Source organism: Micropterus salmoides, unplaced genomic scaffold (genome assembly GCF_014851395.1).
Source record: "Micropterus salmoides isolate LMB-PRFRI ecotype aquatic unplaced genomic scaffold, ASM1485139v1 Ms_hic_scaffold_9, whole genome shotgun sequence".
NCBI lineage: Eukaryota > Metazoa > Chordata > Actinopteri > Centrarchiformes > Centrarchidae > Micropterus > Micropterus salmoides.
The window spans coordinates 27,306,444-27,329,290 of record NW_024044681.1 but is presented as its reverse complement, the minus strand read 5'-3'; the positions used below and the strand labels follow the sequence as shown (position 1 = coordinate 27,329,290).

The window sequence follows — 22,847 nt, the reverse complement described above, 5'->3', positions numbered from 1 at the left end:
AGATTATTTTACTGGGTTACAAACATTGCCATTACATTTTTTTAATCAATACATTCCACTACAACCCAAACAACCAGTTATTAGCAGCTCTAGTCATGCCTGTGATCAAAGTGTGATCCAAAAGAAATAAAAAAAGGAAATCCACTTCAGCAAAATTCAAAACACCTGCCATTTCTCACAGGTCCTTTGATATATGGACTTAAATATCACACTGGCATGGCTGAGGAGGTCAAGCCATATTTCGGGCTGGCCAACAATTCAATATTGCTTTTTATGAACTTTCATTGAAATTTTATCATGATGATATTGATTTAGCCTTGAACAAAATTCAGTTGTCTAAACGAATAAGTCCAAACATGTAGCATAGAAAAACTTGGAAAATTAGTAACCGGTATTCATTACATCAGTTTTGTCTGATGTAATGAATACCGGTGGAGCAAGTTCATTGCACTAAACAACAAATTGATTATTTGCATACATAAGTCATATCTTGATATATATCAATATAATCTTTTTACAACACGGTGATATTGATTTCAACCATGTTGTCCAGCCCCAACAAGCTAAAAATGCAACTAACAATTATTTCCTTTACCGACAATTATTTTCTAGGAACATATCCCATAGGAGAACAAATATGCATGTAAATACTTACCGAGTACATTGACAGTAGTGGAGGCTTGAGTATTTCCCAGAGGAAATGTAGCAACCTTACAGGTATAGATCCCAACATCAGAAAAGCCCACGTTTTCCAGTATGATGGTGGCATCATGAGAGGAGGGTGAGCGAAAATACAAGCGACGGATATATTCTGGGGGGATGGAGATGCCCAACAGTGGGTTGTAGACAGCCACTGTGACAGAGCCTGAAGGCAGACGGCGCTCCCAGCAACTCTGAGTAAGAGTAAGGTTTGTGCCCACCTCCACTCTGCACTCTAATGTCACATTCTTCCCCAGCACAGCGTTCACCCTCTGAGGCACCACCACCTGACTGCCCCACACACCTGCCAAAAGAGAGAGATGTTCATTTGCACACAGGTTTAGATTATTCTAACACCACTAACCAAAACAGCTAGAAATGAACAGCAATTACACTATACCTTTGATTGTTAAAACATCTTTAAAATTCAATATGCCCACTTATTTTGAAGTATAATCCTTTTAGCCTAATTAGTGCTCTAATTGTTAATTTGTACTTCCGCAGATTACAAAATGAGAAATCCACTGCTGGTAAAAAGAATTTACTATTGAATCTTACTAACATCATTCAGACCTCCTGAGACCCACAGAGAATCTAGATAATTGCTAGTCTTTAATTAAACAACTGAGCAATGAAGGAACACTATTTTATACTTCCAAATGGTTTCAAAACCAAAACCAATACTTTTAATTGACACAAGTCAATAAATTCACTGTCAGTAAATTCCACCTTGTATGGATAGTAGAGCTGAAAATTGGTCAATTGATAATGAATTGCCATTAATTTTGATGATAAAAATGTTATTTTGATAAAAATGAAATGAAAAATATCTAAATTGTTGCAGATTATTTTCTGTCGATCAACTAACAGATGAATCGACTAATTGTTCGACTGAATAGTTTTAGATAGGAATGGGGATCACGACCTGGCCCGATACGGGCAACGAGACTAGCGGGTCCTATAATGTAACGTTATGTCTCGAGAGACAAGAGTCATGTCATTTAAATCAAAATCACTGGTGCACCAACATACATCAATTGTCTGATAAAGTTTTTGAATTTAATTGAATTGCCTCCAAACTGCCGTTAAATTAACAAAGAAGAAGAATTGAACAGCCTCATGCCCTCGTTCACCTTATTTCTCATTTGGTCAATCGGTTGCCTGCTAAAATGGCTGAATGTGCAAAGTGGTCAAAGGCTTGGCTACATTTAACGTAAACCAAAGATAAGGAGGTAGCGAAATGCAATTTATGTTTCAAGTTAATTTCATGTTAACGGGGGAACGCAACGTCAGGGCAACCAACTAACAGTTTCACTGCGATTTCAGTAGTCCAGAAAAGTATTGATGGTGATATCAATAAAGACTGGGATGATTAAGCAGTCTTGAAAATGGTATCAATATCAATTAAAATTAACGATTCCCATCCCTCCCAGGTCAAGCTTCTTAAATGTTAAGATTTGCTGCTTTTCAGTATTTGTTTATTCTGGATTGATCGGATATTTAAGCATGACACTTTGGGCTCCCAGAAGGTGTGTCTGACTTTTTGACATTTCATAGAGTTAACCATCAATCGATTAATGCAAAATTACTTGACAGATTAATCTATGATGAAAAACATTGTTTTGTTGCGGCCCTAATTGATATGGTGGCAAATTTACTCTTCTGGCAGAAAAGAAACACACTGCTTTACTCTCACTGGCACAGGTGACATTTTCAATTAAAAGCATGTCAGGCAGGATTATCAGAGCGGACAAGTCATCAATCTAATACTGAGCGATAAATCAAGAACATCATGATAGCGTCTGCGAGTGAAGAGTATTTCTGTGTTACCTGTGACGTCAGTCATTAAAACAATTTTATATCTCTACAAGTTGTCAGTACCAACTGACATCTGTGGGTATCAGACTGGAATGAAGGCTTGATACCACCACAGCAGGCGCTGGGCTTTTCAACAAATAATACACAGCTGACTGTGTGATGAGTGTTCCACTGATGAATTTGTTTTGTCTCTATAGCTTTCCTCCTCCTGACCTGAATCCGGGAATTAAAAGCAAGCTGACTGTATGTCCTTTGTACAAATATAACTAACCCATGGACTCTGTCACCTGCACTTGTCAGAAATGTGGCATGTCTCAAAAAAAGAGAGCGCTCAACATCGGGTTGAGGGAAGTCAAAAGGGATGTCAAGAGAACAGACTGAGACCGGCAGGGGGAAAAAAAGGAAAAGAGAGGGGAAGAGAAATGCTAACACGACGATGACATCATCGCTGAAAGAAGAAAAAGAAGGCTGGGAGTGAGGAGAGGCGAGAGCAAAGTCACGTCTGAAACACAAGTGCGAGGAAATGTATCCCCAGGACTCCAGTAAACAAAAAACTGAGGAATTACGTTACTGATTTAGAAAAAACAATATAATACCACTAGACTGCCAAAGCCGTCAACCAGATCACTAATTGCAACAAGCTGCCAGCAGGAAGACTCCATAAATCAAAACCTGCTGCGCTGCCTGGCAACTGACTCCAAATATTCTATTGTTGTTTTGCCAAAAACAGCTCCATCTCTGGCCAGTCTCTCTCTAAAATGCAATGTCCTCAAATATTAGTTCTGTAGAATCCCATCCCCACCCCTAAAATACAAAGTACAAATGTTCTGTTTAGAATGAAGAGTGAACACTGCAATTATTTGACAGTACTTCTAGTTGTCACTTTTCATGTTATAGGTTCAGAGGTTAATTAAATGGTTAGTCATTAGAGCTTGCAGATAATGACACAAAAATCCAGACTGGTGTGACTAATTTCTTAAACTGGGGAATAAATATTGTAAATTATAATCATATAGTAAATATTAATCCACTTGTAAAATCTAACTATTGACACCGCAATCTATTCAACTTTTTTTATATACAAGATGGGGCTTTAAATAAATATCTAAAATATAAGACCAGTGATATGAAATGCTGATAGAGTAGGTATAATGAGTCATCGTATTGCTCATACAGAGAAAAGGCAGCAGATATCAGTGCAACAGTGATGAGATGTTCAGCTGTGGTTGCTGTAGAAGAACTATTCCTGAATTGATGTGCTATTTAGGGCTATGCATTGGTTTCACACTAATACACACACACACACAAAACACATTATGCTATACATACGCAGTTCTGTAAATCTGCCAAAATAATGAACTTTACTCTAAGTTTATTCAACCCATATGGTTACTCTGCATTCACATTTTTCCCCCCCAAGTCTCTGTAAAAACAATAATCAGGTCCCTATATGTACATTAGTTTTTGCTTGCTGTAATCATATTCCTGCTCATACTGACCAATAGGAGATCTCCTCCCAATGCATTTTCAATGGAAGTAATGGGACAAAATCCAGTGTTCATTCTGTGCAAAAATATATTACAAATAGGAGTGTAACGACACACTTAGCTTACAAGACGATACGATACACAATATTGGGTTCATGAGAACGAGACAATGTTTAACAGTATTTTTAAGAAATCTACAATGACAAAATATATGATAGTATATAATAGTCATTTATCCGATTGAGTCAAAAATGCAGAATAATGCAGGTGCATTTTGAAATGCTACATTAAAGTGGCGTGGGAATCTTCTATACTAATTTCACCCTCAAGACTCTGGCATGCTGATGTCATGAGACAGCTTTTCACCTTGATGAGAAATAAAATAAAACCACATTTTATTATTGCAAGATCTCATGGCAAGAAATCTCGTCACACCCCTAATTACAAACTATATTGAAACTAACAGCAGAAGCTAATATTAGGCTTTATCTGCCCAAGTTAGCCAGATCAAGAGGGTATCATCCAGTTGCAGTCTTTTTTGTAAAGAATGGGCACAGAGACAGAGTTTCATACCAAAAAGAACTTTGGATGATACCCGCTGGATTTGGCTAACTTAATAAATAAGACAAATCAAGCTTGCTAAGCAGTAATCACGTTCATTTCTACTGGTGAATCCAATATAGTACTCTCAGCTAATGGATTGACTTGAGAAGGAAATACTCTATTATTATATTAATTAAAATTATTTGAGTAAGAAACCTGAATTGTTAAAAAGAAGTTTTTAACTTCATAATTTCTGATTTTAAACTTTTACTTACATGTTAGTTCATCATTGATGTTTTTTGCAGAGCTGTGCTAGCTGCCATTGGAGTCCCTCTGTCAAACTAAACTAAGCCGAGGCTACAGCATGTGGTAGCTGGATCAATCTGGCTTTGCTTTAAATTATCAAAAGTGTGATTGTGTATTCTATTCCACTAGCATACTGTTAGCTTATAATATGTAATATACAATACACCAGAGAGTAAGGCCACCAGAGATACTGTGAAGCATATTCTGGATGGATTGCCCTGTACTAGACGGTATTGTGAAGAAAATGTTGTTTTTCCCAAAAGTAACTCTGTGTTTTAGTTAGTTGAGTACTTTAGGAAAGATATAATTTTGTTTTTTACCAACAGATCAGAGCACCCCCTTCTTGAACACACAGCACAACATAAAAGAGCTAACATATCAGGTCAGGACTCAGTGGCGTTCAGCCATTTATAGTTTTGAGAACCAAAAAAAAATACAAAACCTAGACAGAGGGGATGGACTGTTTGAATGACCCACCAGAAGAATACTCACATAGCCCACATACCACTCTACACACAGATCACAACTCATGTGATGGAGGAAAGAAGCTGTTCTGAATATAGCCCCAAGCTAATGTTTGCAATTGTTCAGTTGCTGAAGTTAAAATCACCCCAAACAGAATACAGCTGATTAAATCAAGTGATCAATTCAGGAGGCAGAGAGCTGAGAACACATTTAAATAAACTGGTACTTCATGTGCATGTCACCACAAATGCCCCATGGCAAGTTACTTAACTGCCACTCCTTCAAAAAATGTGTTAGGACCACCCAAGTGGAAACAGGGACACAGTAGGGGAATCAAACTTTCTGAATGAAAGCATGATATAGTATTTACCCTTCTACTTAATAAACAAGAAATTAAGCGGTTTGTTTAAAATATGTGAAATGTCACCTGAATCCCGATACTACTGTACAATATACTGTAAGTGAGCTTCTGCTTACTGTATTTGTCAGTGATAATGATAAGACTTGACAGCAAGAATAACAGCAGAGTAAGAGCAGAAAACAGCAGCATTTTCCCTGCACTGAATATGTAATGAAAGAGGTATAGCGACTGTATTAAATTTTTATTGGTGACATGACGACAACCTTACATAAGCGTGCCCTCGTTTTCTCCAACTCACAATAAAAAAGTGATGAGAATAAGGGCAAAGTCTGTCTGATCTTAAATGCAGCCTATCTTGACATAGCAATAAGAATGTTTTCTCTCTTCTTCTTGTGCTGCACAGACAAAGAAAAGAAACTGCTTTAAGTTCTCGTCAAAGAGAGCAGGTACTGTACACACTTTCAGTTTGGTTTGCAAAAGCAACACAATGTGTCTCATTCACTCACACACACACACACACACACACACACACACACACACACGAAAACAGATTATAGATATCCCGGCATCAAGGACACATTGCTCCCTGGGGACACTCTGCTGCTTGTTCTCACTTTAGTCAATATTACCTTCCCATGCACCACTTATGTGGCAGCAAGTGTATTAATATGTGCGCCTTGCCAGAGGGCAGCGTGTCTTGTAATGTGTGTGCTGATGGTGTAAGGGTGGAAGTGGCAGAGCCAGCTGTGCAGAGCAGGACAGAGAAGGATTTAATGGTCGTTTGACAGTGTGGTGTGTCAGACCCTCAAATCAACTTTTTTGAACAAACACATTTTATGACTAGCTTAATAGAGCTGCACAAAGGCACATATGCACAGGGGTGACACAATACACATTTCTAGCTGACTGGAGAGGGCAGTCATGCAAAAGTGTAGGAGCACTAATCATTTCTACTACATGAAATGGACAAGATCAGCTGTATGTTGTCGTGTAGTGTCATGAAATTTCCCAAATCAACTTGTAAAAAGGAAGCCATTAAAGAAGTAGGGGAAGTACCTGATACAATCCAAATGGCAGTTGTTCAAACTTCAAAACACCAAAAATATAAATTAAAACTGTAAAAGTTAAAGGGAGCGCATGTTTGTTAGGCCTTAAACCTGCATCATTTTTGATATTACCATCGGATTTCATCACCATGTAATGTGAACGGATCACACATACAGCCAAATTTACCAACAGTATCCACAAACTGTATAAGAAGTGGACGCAGTCATCGTGACGTCACCCATTGCTTTGTGGACTGCCATTTAGAAGCCTTGAGTTTGGCCGTTACGGCGCCACCATGTTGATTTTTTACAACCAGCGGCACCAGACGTGACCATGTTTGGACAAGACTGTGGAGCAAACTGCTCTGTGTGGAGCTAGCCAGCTTGCTTAGCTAGGTGCATCTGTAAATCACGTTTATTTTAACCGGGATGATAATTTTGTCTAGTGAACAAGTCTTAAAACTAAATTTACTCAGCGGAGAAAATGAACAGCCAGCTTCTAATAAGCTTTTTCAGCGCTGGTTAAATTTACACAGTGCCGTGGTGGACGAGTCCCTCTAGCCTGGTGGTCAGTTCGCCATGGTAGCAACTTGTCAATTACAGAGTAGTCCTGCCCTGAAGCATACTCTGCTTTATCGTCTATTTTCCTCTAAATTGTTACATTATGGTACATAATTTAGTAAATAAACATCATGCTGTATTAAAGGAGACATGAAACTAGCAATTGAAACAATAAACTCATTATGAAAGTGTTTACTGAGGTAATAAATCAGGTGAGAAGTAATTATTTTTAGTGGAACCGGACTTCTTTTTGCAACCAGAGGAGTTGCCTGCTGGCCGTTGCAGATTTAAGAGACTTCCGCATTTGCCTCCCTTTTTAAACCTTGAGGTTCCCGCTTGATAGCACCACATTTTGAGCCTGCCCTAGCTAATTGTTTATGTTTGGGTATGCACATGGTTTAATTGGAGCCCTTTTCTTCTACCCCTGTGGAAACATTAAATCTTGTTCCACTTTAAGGCCTAGACATTATTAGCTGTGAGGGTGTGTATCTATTTTGCATTCAAAAAAAGGCACAAGGTCAACCCCTTCATTGAAATGTACAGCAGACTTACTCTAAAGCTAGACAAATGGGCACCTGTCTGTTCCTCAACCTGTACTCCCCGAAGGAAGAAAACGGTGTGTTTAGCAATGGACTTTGGGATCCCGCTAATAACATGACAGAACAAGAGGGTATCATCCAGTTGCAGTCTTTACACTACATTAATAATGTGAAAGAGGGTCTCTGGGTCACTTTCCTTGAGTCTCAAGTCGAGAGTTAAGGATCTGTCTAGTACAGTAGCATAGAGCTTTTCTTCTCTGTCCAGTAGTGTGCAAGAGAGGCCCATACATAAAACATAAAACAGTGGGTAGACACACATGATGGCATGAGCAATATAAGCACTTATTAGACACTGGGCAACGGATAGAGCCAGTGAATTAGAAAAAAAGATGTCTACGGTATGGCCATTACTGTCGTACATTTTACAACCATATCTGTTTTATGGCTAAAATAACTGCTATTGTTGATTTAAAAAACTGTCAATCGGATAAAGTGAGTGACAAGAAAAACAGAAACCCTGTTGCATTGTAATACAATCTAATAGCACAGCCCTGCAACAAACACTAACTTTATTTAAATGAAATTTAGTGAGAGTTGACTCAGCTCTACAGTGGAGGCAGTCTGTGGTGGTGTTGCATTTAACTTATTACACTGAAACATCTTCAGTCAATGTATTAGGGGTGCTTTCTCCTACCTTCAGATAATGCATGGGAAATAATGTAGGAGAGAGAAACAGCTTGGGGGATAGATAAACTGTCTGGCATGGCACCATTTGTAGCCATGCATTCACTGGTTTCTCTAAAACACATAATGTGCTAACTTGAGAGTAGTTATGAGAAGGATTTTGGAGCTAAACTGTAGTATCCTTTCTTATAGAGTTTAGCAATACTACAGCACTGGGCACAAAGTTAGCAGTTTTAGGGTGGAGTTAGTAAATTGCCCACCCCTTGATTAAATCATAATGAGCTCAGGCTCCACTGCAGGCACATAGTGGCTGACCCTCATCCCGACTAGAAAGATGCTGGCATTTAGCATTGTCTTCTCTGATGATACAAATACAAGTTTCTCAACATTTTGCAAAAAGCAGCTTGCGTGACACACAACATAGCACCATGTTACTTTGATAGAAAATGTGTCTAAAGCTAATATGGCTGCCACTGAATGTACAATGACCCAAGTATATGTTGGGTGACGGTATATTAAACTGAACATCACAGCCTGTGCTCCTCGCGGTGTCTATGGACTGTCTCTATGGCAGCCTCGAGTCGCACAGTGATCCGCGGTGGTGGCGCTGGCTAGCTGGCACTCCAAAGCGTTGAAGTGAACTTGTATCCAAGTTTCCTTTGGTGTTTAAATGACACCTGCGACACTTGCTAAACTTCAAATAATCCGCACTTAAAGCGCACGGTGTGCAGGTTAGTTTTTGCCGGTTCGCTCGTTAGGATTTCTGCATGATGCGCGAGACGGTCGGCTCTTTCAAAAAACTTCTGTGTTAGTAGAACAAATAAAACTGCCACACAAAATCCCGGACTCACCTGTAATACCGCACATAAGGTAAAATAATGCAACCCTGCCCTGCTGTCCGAGGTTACTCCGGTGAGAAGACGGCAACATTTTCAAAAGCAGCGCAGTCTCCTGCTACAGGACCCAAGCGTAGGCTGCATGCCAATTTAACGGTATGTGCTGAACAGTGGAACCTCCTCAGCAACAACTCCGAACTGCATGTGGACTGTACCATCTACACTGCACGGAGCGGGGACACCGGGAGCTCACCTGACAGTGGAAGGAAACGGTCATTTGCCGATATCTGACAGGAACATCCCCTCTGGAGGAATGGTCCATTAGTATACACATTACGTCATCTCTGTTGATAACCCCACATACATTGATTCATCAAAATCACTTTATTCTTTCCTGTCTGTGACGGTTATACTCACGGAAAATACATCTAGATGTTTTTATCGCGCTGTCCAAAAACACTGTTTCCAATATGTAAGTGTATGTTTCTTTGTCTGTCAGTCAGCAGGGTTTTTTAAATTTTTTTATATATATTTCAATATACAGTAATTTGGCGGAACATTAGGCCAGTTAATCAATAACTGATTAGTGCAAATGAGGCCACCACCATGTGAACAAAAGCAATGTTTTCTCATTTCTCTTGAACTTTTTAGAGAAAGAAACTTTGTTTCCTTTACTGCTTGGTCCAACCATATATGGTTCAATCCAGAGACTAGCAAGGTCAGACCATCACTAGCCTATTTCTCGCCATTTTGAATTTTTTGAATGTTGGATTTTTAGCAGATGTTGCTTTTGGTATTTCCATATAGCCCAATTCTCCAAATAAGCTAATGGTAAAAACATAAACAAATAGCCATAATTCCTGCTTGACCGCATTATGCAACACAAACATATTAAAATAAAATATGCCCTCATCAACTCTGAGTAATCTTTTAACATTTTATAGCATTTTGCCTACAGGTGGCACTACAGCAACAAACATTAATGGCATGACTGCTTATGTCACCTTACCTTTTTTTTTTTTTTTACAGGACAGACATTTTGACATGTACCGTTTAGTTGTGCCAGTTCCCGGGCCCTGAGGGTACATTGAGGGTTTACTTGTATGGGCTCCTGGGGCACTTTGAACTGAGCCACCTGAGCCATGCTAAGAAAAGCTAAAATGTCTGCAGTAAAAAATACTATTCATCCTGGTAGGGGTCCCTAAAGACCCTCACGACATACCCATGGGGTCTAATAATGTTTATGTGGTGTTCAAGATTGTAGATATTTCGAATGTGCTGTGCTATCACTAGATTATGTCACAAATATGGTCTATAGTGTTTTGTTGTAAATGTCTAAAAATGACTATATGGTCTAATTTTCTCTATAGACTAACACTCTAATTGGTGATACCAAACTGAATTTTTGAAGTGACACTGTTGAGAATTTTCATTTTAACTTGCTCTTGGTGGTCAGTCATAGCTGTGTGAGTGTGTAACACGCCCACATAGTATTCAACAAGTTAATCTATGCAAAGTAAATGTGGGGGGCAGCACCACCCTCTGCTGACAGAAAGCTAACCAGGTCAGAGCTTTAATTTGAGTCTCAGTGCTGTCCTCTGGAGAGCCACAAGGGATACAATTATACTCTCAAACCACCCTATTCATCTGCAACTCTATCATGCAAACGTTTGTGTGCATGCGAGCATGTTTTTTCTATCTCGAAGCGGGTGAAATGAGTGCTTTTAATATTCCTATTGTTCAGTGAGAATATTTTGCCTTGAGCGCCGTGCATCAACATGAAAGCTATATGTTGCAGTGACAAACAATTTCTGATGAGGGAGACGTGCAGACTAAAAGACTGTATAATTCAATTTAGGGGCTTTTTCTAAAATCACAGCCATATTAGAATTTAGATATTATAAAGTTTCCCCCTGACTTTTCCACAACCCCTCCTTGTGGATCAGTAGACTTTTCCATTAGACATCAATTAGCCGATGATGAACCCCACCATTATGTCATTCCTTTGTTTCATATGTCCTTTTTCTTTCATGAGCAGCTTATTTTTGAAATTGAACTTCCATTTCTTTCTAATGTCTCACAGATATTTCCAAGCCTTGCCAAATCAACAAACAAAGTCAAATGTTTTGTAAGGACTAGGGGTTTTAAGCTAATGTATTTAGGGGTCTCTCTCTCTCTCTCACCCTCTCTCTCTCTCTCTCTCACCCCAACCGGTCGAGGCAGATGGCCGCCCACCCTGAGCCATGGTTCTGCTCGAGGTTTCTGCCTCTTAAAAGGAAGTTTTTCCTTGCCTCTGTCGCCTAGTGCTTGCTCTTGGTGGGAACTGTTGGGCTTCTGTAAATATCATCACAGAGTACGGTCTAGACCTGCTCTTTTATGAAAAGCACTGTGAGATAACTGTTGTTGTGATTTGGCGCTATATAAATAAAATTGAATTGAATTGAATTGAATTGAGGACAAAATAACAGAAACACAAGTGCAGTACATTAAAACAATAAGGTGTGTGTCTTAGGTTATGGTGTTATTGTACAGGGATGAATTATAATGTTAGGTACAAACAAACAATCCCCTCTATGGATATTTTATTGTTTATGCAATCTTGGTATTCTATACCAATCCACAGTGCAAAGTCTCCACAGACTGGTAAAAAAGTTGGTTTTGTCAATGTCGTCACTCTCTGGGAGAGTTGTTGTTTTACTTTCATGTATAGCCCACAAAGTACACAATAGACATTGCTTAAATACTTTTGTCTGAAAAATTCTTCGGGCCTGTGAGCACAGTACAACACAGTGGAAAGAGTTACATGTAACCTGTGGCCATTATTAAACGCAACAGACTCCATTTTCTTGAGTATGTGAAGGATTTTGTGATCTTGATAACAACCTTTCCCTTCTGCTCTCGCTCTAAACTAAAGCTGCTCTCTGTCACCAGGTACTTTTTCTCTCTGGAATGTTTTTCAACCCCTCAAGTGCTCTTTCATGAAGGCCAGAGAGGTATTGAGAGGGATTCAGGATTGTGGCGGAGTAAAGATCGGTTAAATTAGTCCACCTCCTGCTCAGACGCTTCTTTTATTCTGCGGGTCTGCACCTCCCTCCCTGTTTACCCACATAAATTGGTCTCTCTCTCCGTTTTCTGTCTCAACCCTTTTTCCTACACAAGTGTCCATCTGGACTGTGAGAAAGAGGAGGGGACAGGAATTTCATCAGTGATATCACAAGATACTGAGCATGCCTAGTTTTTGTAACCTCACACAAGTTTCCTCAGATGCCATATGCTCTCATATATAAGAGTAAAAGTACACACTGTGAGAGTTATAGCCACAGTGTGTGCTGTTGAAGTAGTTACAAACCAAAAGTGACATCTACTGGCTGAAAAGACAAACTCTTTACATGCAGATTCACACTTCACATCATGCTTTTAAAATGTGTCTTTTCATCATAACGTCACTTTATTTATGAGGGTCAGCTAGAGTTGAGTGAGTGACAGATGGACAACAGTTTAGTAAAGCAGATATGTTTCAGTTTGTTGCAAGAAAATTTAGGTAGCACAGTTTATAGTAGTTTAGCAGTCATTAGTTGTTGCGGTGCTGATTACATGGTTGTGCTCTGTAAGTGAAAAACAGGTTACAGTTACAGAATTCCTTTTATAAGCAGCCTGGATTGAAAGCAGCAGGTGATACAACATTTATTATAACCACGAGAGACTTGAGACTTGACTAGGGTTAGTTGTAACAAATATGAAAATGTTACAACCTACTCCAACAAAATGTTTAGCTGTATTTATGTTTTCTTATATTTTAGTAGTCTTCTCTGTGAGCCCGTGAGGCCTGCTCTCCAGGGGTGCTCTGTCTAAAACCACAATGATGGTGCAAGACAAACAAGCACACACTAATATTCAGTTGGTGCGCATTTTGTTAAATTGTTTTATTATGTTAAAAGAGCTCTGAGATGCAGGCAGAAATGTCAAAAATGTTACAGCCATCCGTGGTCTACCCTACAGGCTATATGTTTGGCCAAAATGATGCAACCAAAGAAATTCTGTTTATACTTTATACGGACTATACAGCATGTCAGCATTGCACATCTCATAATGACCTCAGTGCCTGTAAATATTTGGAGAACAGTCATTAATAATTCAAACATTTATATTGCACATCATTGTAATCCATTTCTGTATGTTGGTCCACGGAGGCACAATTGAAACCTTTTATTTAATTCCCTGGAGTAAATCCAGCACATGAAGAAAAACATGTCACCTTCATCTTAAAGTTTATAAAACCACAACTTTGTTTTCCATTTCCAACTGGTCTTGTTTCCCCTTATTCAGGGTGCTTGAAAATAAATGCTTTAAACAACTGCATGTGGCTAACGTTGTTTGAAAGCTGTCTACAGCTAGAATTCTGGGAATAACATATAAACATAACATATAACACATACAAAATATAATTTTCTTCAATTGTTCATATATGAGAATGTAAAAACTGATAAGGGTCATACAGCAGAGGGGTGAACATTGGTTGTCAACACTGCTTCATTTCATGAAGAATAATTATAAAAGTATTGGTCTCCACCAGTTTGAACACTGTGGAAAATATTTTTTTTAAAAGTATGTTAACAGTCACCTTAGTGACAAAAAGATCAACGTGTCGTAATGATCAAAGGGTCACTATTTTCCGACAGAAGGTTAAAACCAGGGGGGCAGCTCCGAAACATCAGCACTTATTGTGGAATACACTAACATGACTTGTGATCTCAGGAAAAGCCTAGGACTGTCTTTAAATACCCGACTGAATTAACATTCTCAGGGGGGTCACCATTTTTCTCTTTGTTCACTTGAGGGCATTTAAGGCAAGAGTGTCGGGAGAGAACACCATTTATGTTCTTCTCTCTGTGCAGCACTTATAAAGAATTTAATTCATCACATTGTCGATTCTGTAATCTTTCTTGGAAGATTTTCTTTCACACCACCATTTTAGTTTTTTGCTTATTTTTTATCAAAATTAGGCTACTAATACAAATTTAATCATCAGATGTAATATGAATGAGATTAGGGCAGTAGATTAAATATTGATTTGATATTTTTTAGAGACACAATCAAACCCTGGCAACACACACTATGCCTTGGTATAGAATTCTAAAAAAGTAGTGCAATAGCAAAAATCAGTTTGCTTCTAGCGTGAGAGAGCTTTTCCTTAATCTGGCAAATTGTTTATGACCTCCAAGCCTGAGTCAGTGATGCAGAACAAAAAGCAGCCTCTGTAGTCATTTCTTCAATGAAGAGGAGTATAAATGTTGACTGGACATGTAAAACACCTACACCATTAAGTGGGGTTGCCTTAAACAAACTTTGGCTGTGGCTACTTCTCTTCAAAGAACAAGCAACTTGTTAGCAAAAAAATATGCTGCCTTCTAAACAGCAGCAAGTGTGTGTAAGCCGGGCTGCATCTTCTACCTCGGAAACAAACATCCTGCTGTCTCAGTGCATTAAAACATTTCTAATGTCCAGTGTGATTTTGGGAGTGACAATGTATGCTTTAGTATTTACAATTATGAGAGTAGAAGGACTAGAAAACAAGAACACATATTCATTTGATTTCACCACACATTTGTCACTACAAAACTACATTTATCTTGCTACATGTTGTCATGTTGAATAAACTACCACATTTCAAATGATCATGATGTCCTTTTAATACACATATACAAGCATGGGTGACATTTCTTTTTACAGCATCCATCTTTAATCACCATTTGAATTCAAACATTACAAACACATATTAACAATGACGCAATCACTCAAATTAAAACATTAAACCAAGAGAGCTTTACATTTCAAAAATTACAAAAAAAAAAAAAAAAAAAAAAAAAAAAGAAAGTAAAAGGAAAAATACGATCAAATGCAAGTGCTTAAATAAAAATAAGGCAAAACTGGAAGGCAAAGTATCTACATAACAAAAGCATCATAATAATAATAATAATAATGTGTTATATTTTCTTTAATTTGCTGTTAAATTGTACGAGGATGTGGATGAATCTTGAAACATTTGTTCTATGGCTGCTATCTGAAAACTGGAAATTAGCTGTGGAAAGATCATTAAGCAATTATTTCACAAAATCAGACTGACAAATTATTGCCTTAGTTTTTTTTCTTAAACAAAAAAGGTGGTATAATTTAATTGTAATGTCCTTTGAATGGACAATGAATTATCTCTTTGTTCAACTAATAATTATACGTAAAAACTATTATGATGATACGTATAATTAATAAGCTACTTGGAAATCCTGTATGATTTAGACAAACTTAGGTTCACTTACCACAGGAATCCTTCCTTAAACTCAGTGAATTTGTGCCGGACCATAAATGTTGCTAAAGCATCTGCTACCTAGCAACAGATAACACAGGACAAAGTAAATAAAAAATAGCTCCTCTTGCTTTAGCATTTCAACAAGTATCATATGGTAATCGGGATGATGTCATAGCACAATACATACAGCCCACAGTGTACGTTCAGGTACCACCACTTACCTTTTCAGGTGCGTCCTCATGGACAGCATGACCACACTGAGGGAGAACCTGCATCTGAAATTTCCCTGTGGACAAAGGTTATGGATGTTTAGGGTCTGTGTCTTTTACAGTAAATGGCAACATAAAATCTCAATTTGTGCTCCTTACCTTGCATCTGTCCAATAGTAAGATCTTTGTCAAGCCTGTCCACTCCTGTACAATGGATTAAGTCACGGGTGAAATTGTGCAGTTAATGGCAAAACAGCTTGGGAAAAACCCTGCATCATTTGTATTCATCCAAACAAGTCGGACTGCCCAGAAATTCCATCAAAACTGCCTGTCCAGATACATATTTGAAAAAAGTAATAATAAAAAATAAGTTCACTGTGAGAAACTGTGAGCTCTAACCTGCGAGCAGAAGCAGTTTTGGCACAGAGCAGGTGAGAAAAAGGGCAGACAGGCCTCTGAACCAGCCCTCCCAGTATTTTTCTGTCTTTGACAGGTCCACTCGCCAGGTGAAGATGCTTTCCTTTTTTACCTGTATGAAAGAAATTTTTTTTAGGTACTTTTCCACCTCTCACAAAACACATACATGTTACAAAAAGACAACAGTGTAAAAAAGACAGGACCTCTTGATCGTCTTCCTTCATCCTTTTCTTGTTGGATTCTTCTTCCACTTCTTCATCCTCTTCTATTATACCTTCACCAATGCTATGAGGCACACCTGGACTGCTTGTGGATTCCTCACATCTGTGAATGTCAGAGCAACTTAACATACAGTGCAAAACCACACAGGACTCAATGTACAGATATAAAACAGAGGAGACATACTTCTTCACCTGGCCTCCCATTGACACTCGTGCCGACTCTACGTTTCGGATCTGGCCGCTCTTCACACTGAAAGCAAAACAAAAGCTTACGACAGTCGTGTACAAACATTATTGTTAAATGCCATTTAAGTTTGAAAACACAAACTTGGAGGCCATTAAAACTGCATCCTTATACAGTGCATCCAGGAAGTATTCACAGTGCTTCACTTTTCCCACATTTTGTTACGTTACAGCCGCGTTCCAAAATGCTGGATTCATCTTTCCCTCCATCCTGAAAACTCTTCCAGTTCCTGCTGCTGAAAAACATCCCTACAGCATGATCACCACCAGGGATGTAGGGATGGTATTTACCAGGTGATGAGCGGTGCCTGGTTTCCTCCACACATGATGCTTGCCATTCAGGCCAAAGAGTTCAATCTTTGTGTCTTCTACTGAGGAGTGGCTTCCTCTCTCCACAGAGACACGCTGGAGCTCTGTCAGAGTGACCATTGTGTTCTTGGTCACCACCCTGACTAAGACCCTTCTCCCCCAGATCGCTCAGTTTGGCTGGGCAGCCAGCTCTGGGTAGAGTCCTGGGGCCTCGTGTATAAAAGACTGCGCAGCTTTCATACTGAAAGATGGCGTACTCACAGAATTTGAAAAGTACGTACGCACAGAAATATCCACATGTATAAAACCAGGCGTACGTCAGGTCCTGCGTACTTTTCTTTTATACATCCCAGTCAACGTGAAACTGCGCGCACATGCACGAGCCACATACCCCGCCTTGGCTCCTCCCATAAATTACTATGCCAATGACCATAAATACACCAGCGTCACCTCCTAAGGTACAAATAACAGCCGATCCTGCTGTAAAACACCTGAAAAAGAGAAACTACACTGATTGTGAGATCGAGGTGCTGATCCCTGAAGTGGAGGAAAGGAGAAATATTAATTTGATGGTTTGAACTCTTTGATCAGCAACAAATGCAAAATGACGGAATGGTGTTGGTGTTACATTGGCAGTCAGTGCAGCCGGCTCAGAGAGTAATACTGGCTGAAATAAAGAATACTGACCGAAAAATACTGATGCTCAATTCTTTAATGCTATTTGATGGTAGAAAGTTAAACACTATATATTGTTGATCCCATCACACACACACCTGTTGGCTCCCACTGCTAACAGCCGACTGCCAGAAACAGTGGGTATAGCCTACTTACACGGTTCCGCCAGGTTGGTCTGTCAAATGCTGGACCCAGTTCAGCGCACAGACCCAAGAGCACGATTTTAAAGAATCTAAATTGAAGTATTAGCCAGTCGTCATCATCATGGGCCAGGAAATCTTCATGGACACTCTCTAATCCTTACACTCGCGTTTTCCTCTGCACTGCCATTGCGCAGCCATGCAGCATTATGCACGAGTATCACACAGTTTTTATAGGTTTACAGCAATCATACAGAGTAGGCTTCACACCTTGCCAAAATCCTGCCACCTGACATTATCCTGGCTTTAGGCTGGCGGTTCACAACTGACCGTAAGTGTCCGTGGCTCCGTCCCTTTTATTGTGTATTAACAGACATAGTTACGTTTTTGATTGACTACCTCATCGACAGTAACAGGAGTAGAAACGCTATTTTGAAACATTTGGTGAGTTTTGGCACTTTGAAGTTTACTGAAATAGCCAGACAAAAGTTTGCGCCACGGTCCGTACATTCTCACGTCACGTTCCTTTTTACATATCCCACGTGTGTGTGAAAACCAGGGTACGTAACCTTTTTGTGCATAGGCAGTGTTTATACATGAAATACATCATACTTCCAAGATGTAGCAGTAACACTAATATTTTATGTTTACCTCCACTCAATGGCGTTTTCCAGAGATTTAAACGTCTTTGGGCGACTTCTGAGGAAATTCTGCATACTGTTCAAAGCATCCATTGCTGTACCTGAATGTGATTACCAAAAGGTATTCTTCATTAATAAACCCAGTAATACTACGCTGAGCTCATCATTAATTTGATTACATTAAGAATATTTATTATATAAATTCACTGAAAATTTTAAAATATCTAAGATGATCCTATTTGAGAAAACACAAGCACTCACCTTCTACAACATCAATGACACAGAGGCCAAGCAGGGATGGTACATGATTGGCAGTGGCTGTGTGAACTGCAATGGCCCCACCCATGCTGTGTCCAATAATCATGATTGGAGGAGGATTCTCTCCATAGAGCACCTCCACCACTTTGCCAATATCCCTTTTGACAGAAAAGGCAAGGACAATGTCTCAACAGAAACCTCAAGACAGAGTGTATTTAACAATGAATTGGGTCATTAATCCAAATGTCAACAGCCAAAAGAATCCACCAAACTCCCAGACCACTTTCTCCCTACTGATTTGAGCTGTAGAAGCAACTTCATTTAGGGATGCACCAAAGCATCAAGCAAGCAAAGGGTAGCTGTAGAAATCAAAGCTGACTGTGTGCCTCACTCAATACTCCTTTAACTATTTACTGTCCTACAAGTCTGCAGTTTCCCTAATTTTTCTGTGATACAAGGCTGAACTGTGTAAAGTATATTGTTCTCACAAAATCCAGCGTCTGTCTTAACTGCGCACACTTACTTGGCCATCGTGTCTGCAGAAAGATCATCAGGATTTTTCACTTTGGTGTCGCCTGCAGGTGATAAGAGAGAAGCAAATTTCACACTTTGTTCCATCCAAGTCGTGAACATACAGAGAATGAAATGCCAAATTATGTAGTGGGAGTTGTCTCCTGGTCATACAACGTGTGGTGATTTGGCTTTTAGTCACAGGCGGGTAGGGATGTGATAAAACTACTTTGGTACAGCGATTTCACTTCTTTATAATTTGGGGTACTGGAGCTGCAATTTGAAGAGTAAAATAAATTAAAAGTTTTAATATTTAGTGACAGCTGTTTCATTTCATACTCCTACTGTATATAATTGCAGTATTAAGAAAAAATAGAATCTTCTTAAAAAACAGAATGAATGTTAAGGATATATATTGTATTATTACAGAAAGCAAATGATAAGAAGAAAGTATTTGGAAGCAGTGATCAACATACTTTCAATCAACAGCTATCATACATTTCCCATTTTGACTACACTGTAGTAAATTTATTCCTTGGATGACACAGAATCATAGGATGGGTCAATATGTGCATATATTTTAGCAAAGCATTATTCAAAAAGGGGCTGATACTATTACCTAACCAAACTGACATCTCAATAATAAATAAAATATGTCTAGTTTTATGTCCTGTGACTAACTACATTTACCGTGAGATCGAAGGTCCATAGCCACCACCCTGCAGTTGATCCTGCTGTATATAACGCCCTGTAAAGACACACGGAAACCATTTAAATCAAATAGTGTACAGGAAATTTGTGGAAATAAAGAGACTATATTCATAAATATTAAACACTAAGACTTAGAGTTAAGAGATTACAGAGCTTTTTGTAAAAGTTATTGTGCTCACAGTGAACACTGCCCATGAGAGAGCAGAGTGACCTCCTCCATGGAGCAGGAGCAGCACAGGACCATGGGAACCACTGCAGTAAATTCTGAAAATGTTCAGGGTAGTCAAGGAAATACATACCAGAGTTGTGCAAGAGTTACAAAGTAAGCCGATGCTGCTCAAAAGAGAATAAACATAACTTGTATGAACAATTTTCAAACGAAACCATACCACAGTGAAGTTAGATAGTACATTGGCACAAAGAAGTAGCTAAATCTGAAATGACCTAGTTGAATTTCAACACACTGGGTGATTGCCACAACAAAGTTTCAATAATTCATGCTGAATTTTGTCCTGACAAACAGAAGCAGCAGTCAAGGATATATCTTTTCCATTTTCATTTTCCACCTCAACATCTTCCATCGTCTCAAAGTATTGACTCCAGGGCAGCGGGGAGAAATCTCTCTTCCGTCCAGGTCTGTGTATAAAAAAAAAAAACAACAACAAAAAAGGACAAGCAAAATGTAAACCAGTCCCATAATGCAGCAAGATTATTAAAACTTATCATGCAATGGGATGCGTTTCTGTGGGGAGGCCAAATACTGCAACACTGAAGTAGAAAAACTGCCCATATGAGTTAAAGATTATGACAAAACAGGGATATTCAAGTGTAATGCAAGCAATAAATTCTGAAAATCTCTTTTTTTCAACAAGATCAATCCGCATACCACAACTTCACAGTTTAAATCATGATGGCTTTATATAAAACTAAAAACAGTCGACACACGTCTGTACACATACAAGCTGAGTTTTTCTAATGCACAGGCTGCTGGCTATTTAACTGACCAGAAACCAGAGATTGAGGACTTTTTAAGGGTTGAAGAGAGCTCGCTATTGTTTCATTCAACCCCAAAATAAACACACTGGCATGCGTACATCTCTACCAAAAACATAAAGTTGTTTGTTCAACCGTTATACCGTGATTATGTAAACATGCAAGTCAGAAACGAATCACGACCTCACTGTACAGGCTGTGTAAACGGAAAGTCAAGGTGAACCTGTTCACTATAAAATCAAACTTATCTTTGGAGACAACTCAATCTGATTTTAAGATTAATATCTCCAGACAGTGGTTTTGCTGTGCCATGAATACTCACTCTTACCCAGACAAATCTGGACCAGTGTTGCTCAATGGATAACGTTACTGTCAGATAAAACGGAGTATGTATTATAATATTGAGGTTATTTAAAGCAAGATCAAACTTGTACATACATAACGTTACACATACATCCGCTAACTCCGGTAGCAACAGCTAAGTTAGCATAACTCGCTGCCACGATCACTTCAGCTGTCCTTTCATTTAACAAATTGTAAAGATACGAGTCAGAAAGAACAGACAGCAACCTATGTGATGATGGACTATATTATAAAATGTTAGGCATCCGGCAGAGCTGACAGCATGCTATGAAGATGCTAACGTTAGCTAATTAACTCACCCCATTTTCATTTTGGAGCCACCGGATTGATAACCACCAGCCATGGGAGGTCTGGAGGATAACAGGTTTAAATGCAACTGTTTCTCCATGGTGTCCAAAGAGGGGACAGTCTTTCTCGGGAACTGTTGTATGTGACCTCTCCTCTCTTTCCCAGCATATGATTTTCTTCGACACCTGCACAGAAGCTATCCAGACATTGGGTAAATTTCAGCTAACGTTAGCTAGCGCTCGCTCTTCTTCTTCTGCTGCTGCAGCTGTGATTATTTTTAGGTCGGTCTCTTCTTCTTTGGTCTTGTTTTCTTGTAGGTTATAGCATGGGCCTTTTAGAGACTTACTGCCGCCCACTGACTACAGATCGCTACAGATACATGGTAACATTTTCTTTACACTAGTTTCAACAGTGATTCATTTTCTGTCATGGCAGTTTCAAAACCATATCAGGACATGTCATTTTGGAGTTTAAATCTGGAGTATGGGAATTTTCTACATGATTATGTCTGATTAATGATTTTAATTATTTAGGCCTACATGATGGCTAGGTGCCCTGTCTTCTTAAATTCAAGCTTTTCACAGGTCACACACATTGTTAATTCTAAAATGATAATTCATCATTTTGGTCAAAAGGTTTCATACAGTTTCTGTAATAAAACATCCAGAAGCAAAAATCCCATCAGATGGGGTACCCTGGGACAAAATCTTATCAAATGGGGGTCTGTGGTCTAATTTGTGTCGGTCTAGGGGTGTGAAAAAATTTGAGAACCACTGCTCTAGCTTACAATATTCTTGAACACAAGGTGGCAGCAGTGCACTCTTTACTCATATCACTAAGAGAATCCACTTAAAAAGGGACAGTCCACCTTTTTCACACATGAAGTTCTGTTTATTCATTATGTACTCTGAACCATTGAAGAACACCAAGGCGACACCAAGGAGTCTTGACCAAGTGTCCATATGTGACGAGTTGGGAGTGAGAATGTGTTGCACGAAACCTTGAAACAGCTCCTTAATATGTGGACAAAATAAATATAATTATAAAGATTAGAAAAGTGTGTTTGCTGCTGGTGATCTCTTGAGAAATATCCAATAATATAAATATTTATAGTGACTGATTATTATGAGAGAAATCTGCAGGCGATACAGTGTGGTTGTGATCACTTTCAGTCCTGTAATCTGAGACAATGGGAGACATTTGAGAGACTAGAAAAATGC

The 22,847-nt window shown here is 39.0% G+C and overlaps 2 protein-coding genes across 3 annotated transcripts in view; both read right to left on the bottom strand.

The window, feature by feature from the left end:
* Window positions 1-9,532, bottom strand: part of nectin3b (nectin cell adhesion molecule 3b) — a 29,115-nt gene extending 19,583 nt beyond the window's left edge. Inside the window, exons 1-2 of one of the 2 annotated variants that reach the window (XM_038709025.1) lie at window positions 9,361-9,532; window positions 656-1,003 (exon numbers count right to left, since the gene is read on the bottom strand). In XM_038709025.1, the coding sequence (XP_038564953.1) occupies window positions 656-1,003; window positions 9,361-9,439 (427 nt within the window). In that variant the 5' untranslated portion in view covers window positions 9,440-9,532. The remainder of the gene's footprint in view (window positions 1-655; window positions 1,004-9,360) is intronic. The other variant, XM_038709024.1, reaches the window with a different exon arrangement.
* A 5,478-nt stretch (window positions 9,533-15,010) lies between these two features.
* ppme1 (protein phosphatase methylesterase 1) lies at window positions 15,011-21,903 on the bottom strand. The gene is made up of 14 exons (XM_038709195.1): window positions 21,639-21,903; window positions 20,526-20,619; window positions 20,163-20,255; window positions 19,963-20,020; window positions 19,286-19,337; window positions 18,766-18,920; window positions 18,515-18,605; window positions 16,681-16,746; window positions 16,479-16,599; window positions 16,258-16,387; window positions 16,018-16,062; window positions 15,871-15,935; window positions 15,660-15,727; window positions 15,011-15,424 (listed from the first exon to the last, which is right to left on the bottom strand). The coding sequence occupies exons 1-14, from the start codon at window positions 21,725-21,727 to the stop codon at window positions 15,421-15,423; spliced, it is 1,131 nt and encodes a 376-aa protein (XP_038565123.1). The 5' UTR covers window positions 21,728-21,903; the 3' UTR covers window positions 15,011-15,420.
* Window positions 21,904-22,847: the final 944 nt, after the last annotated feature.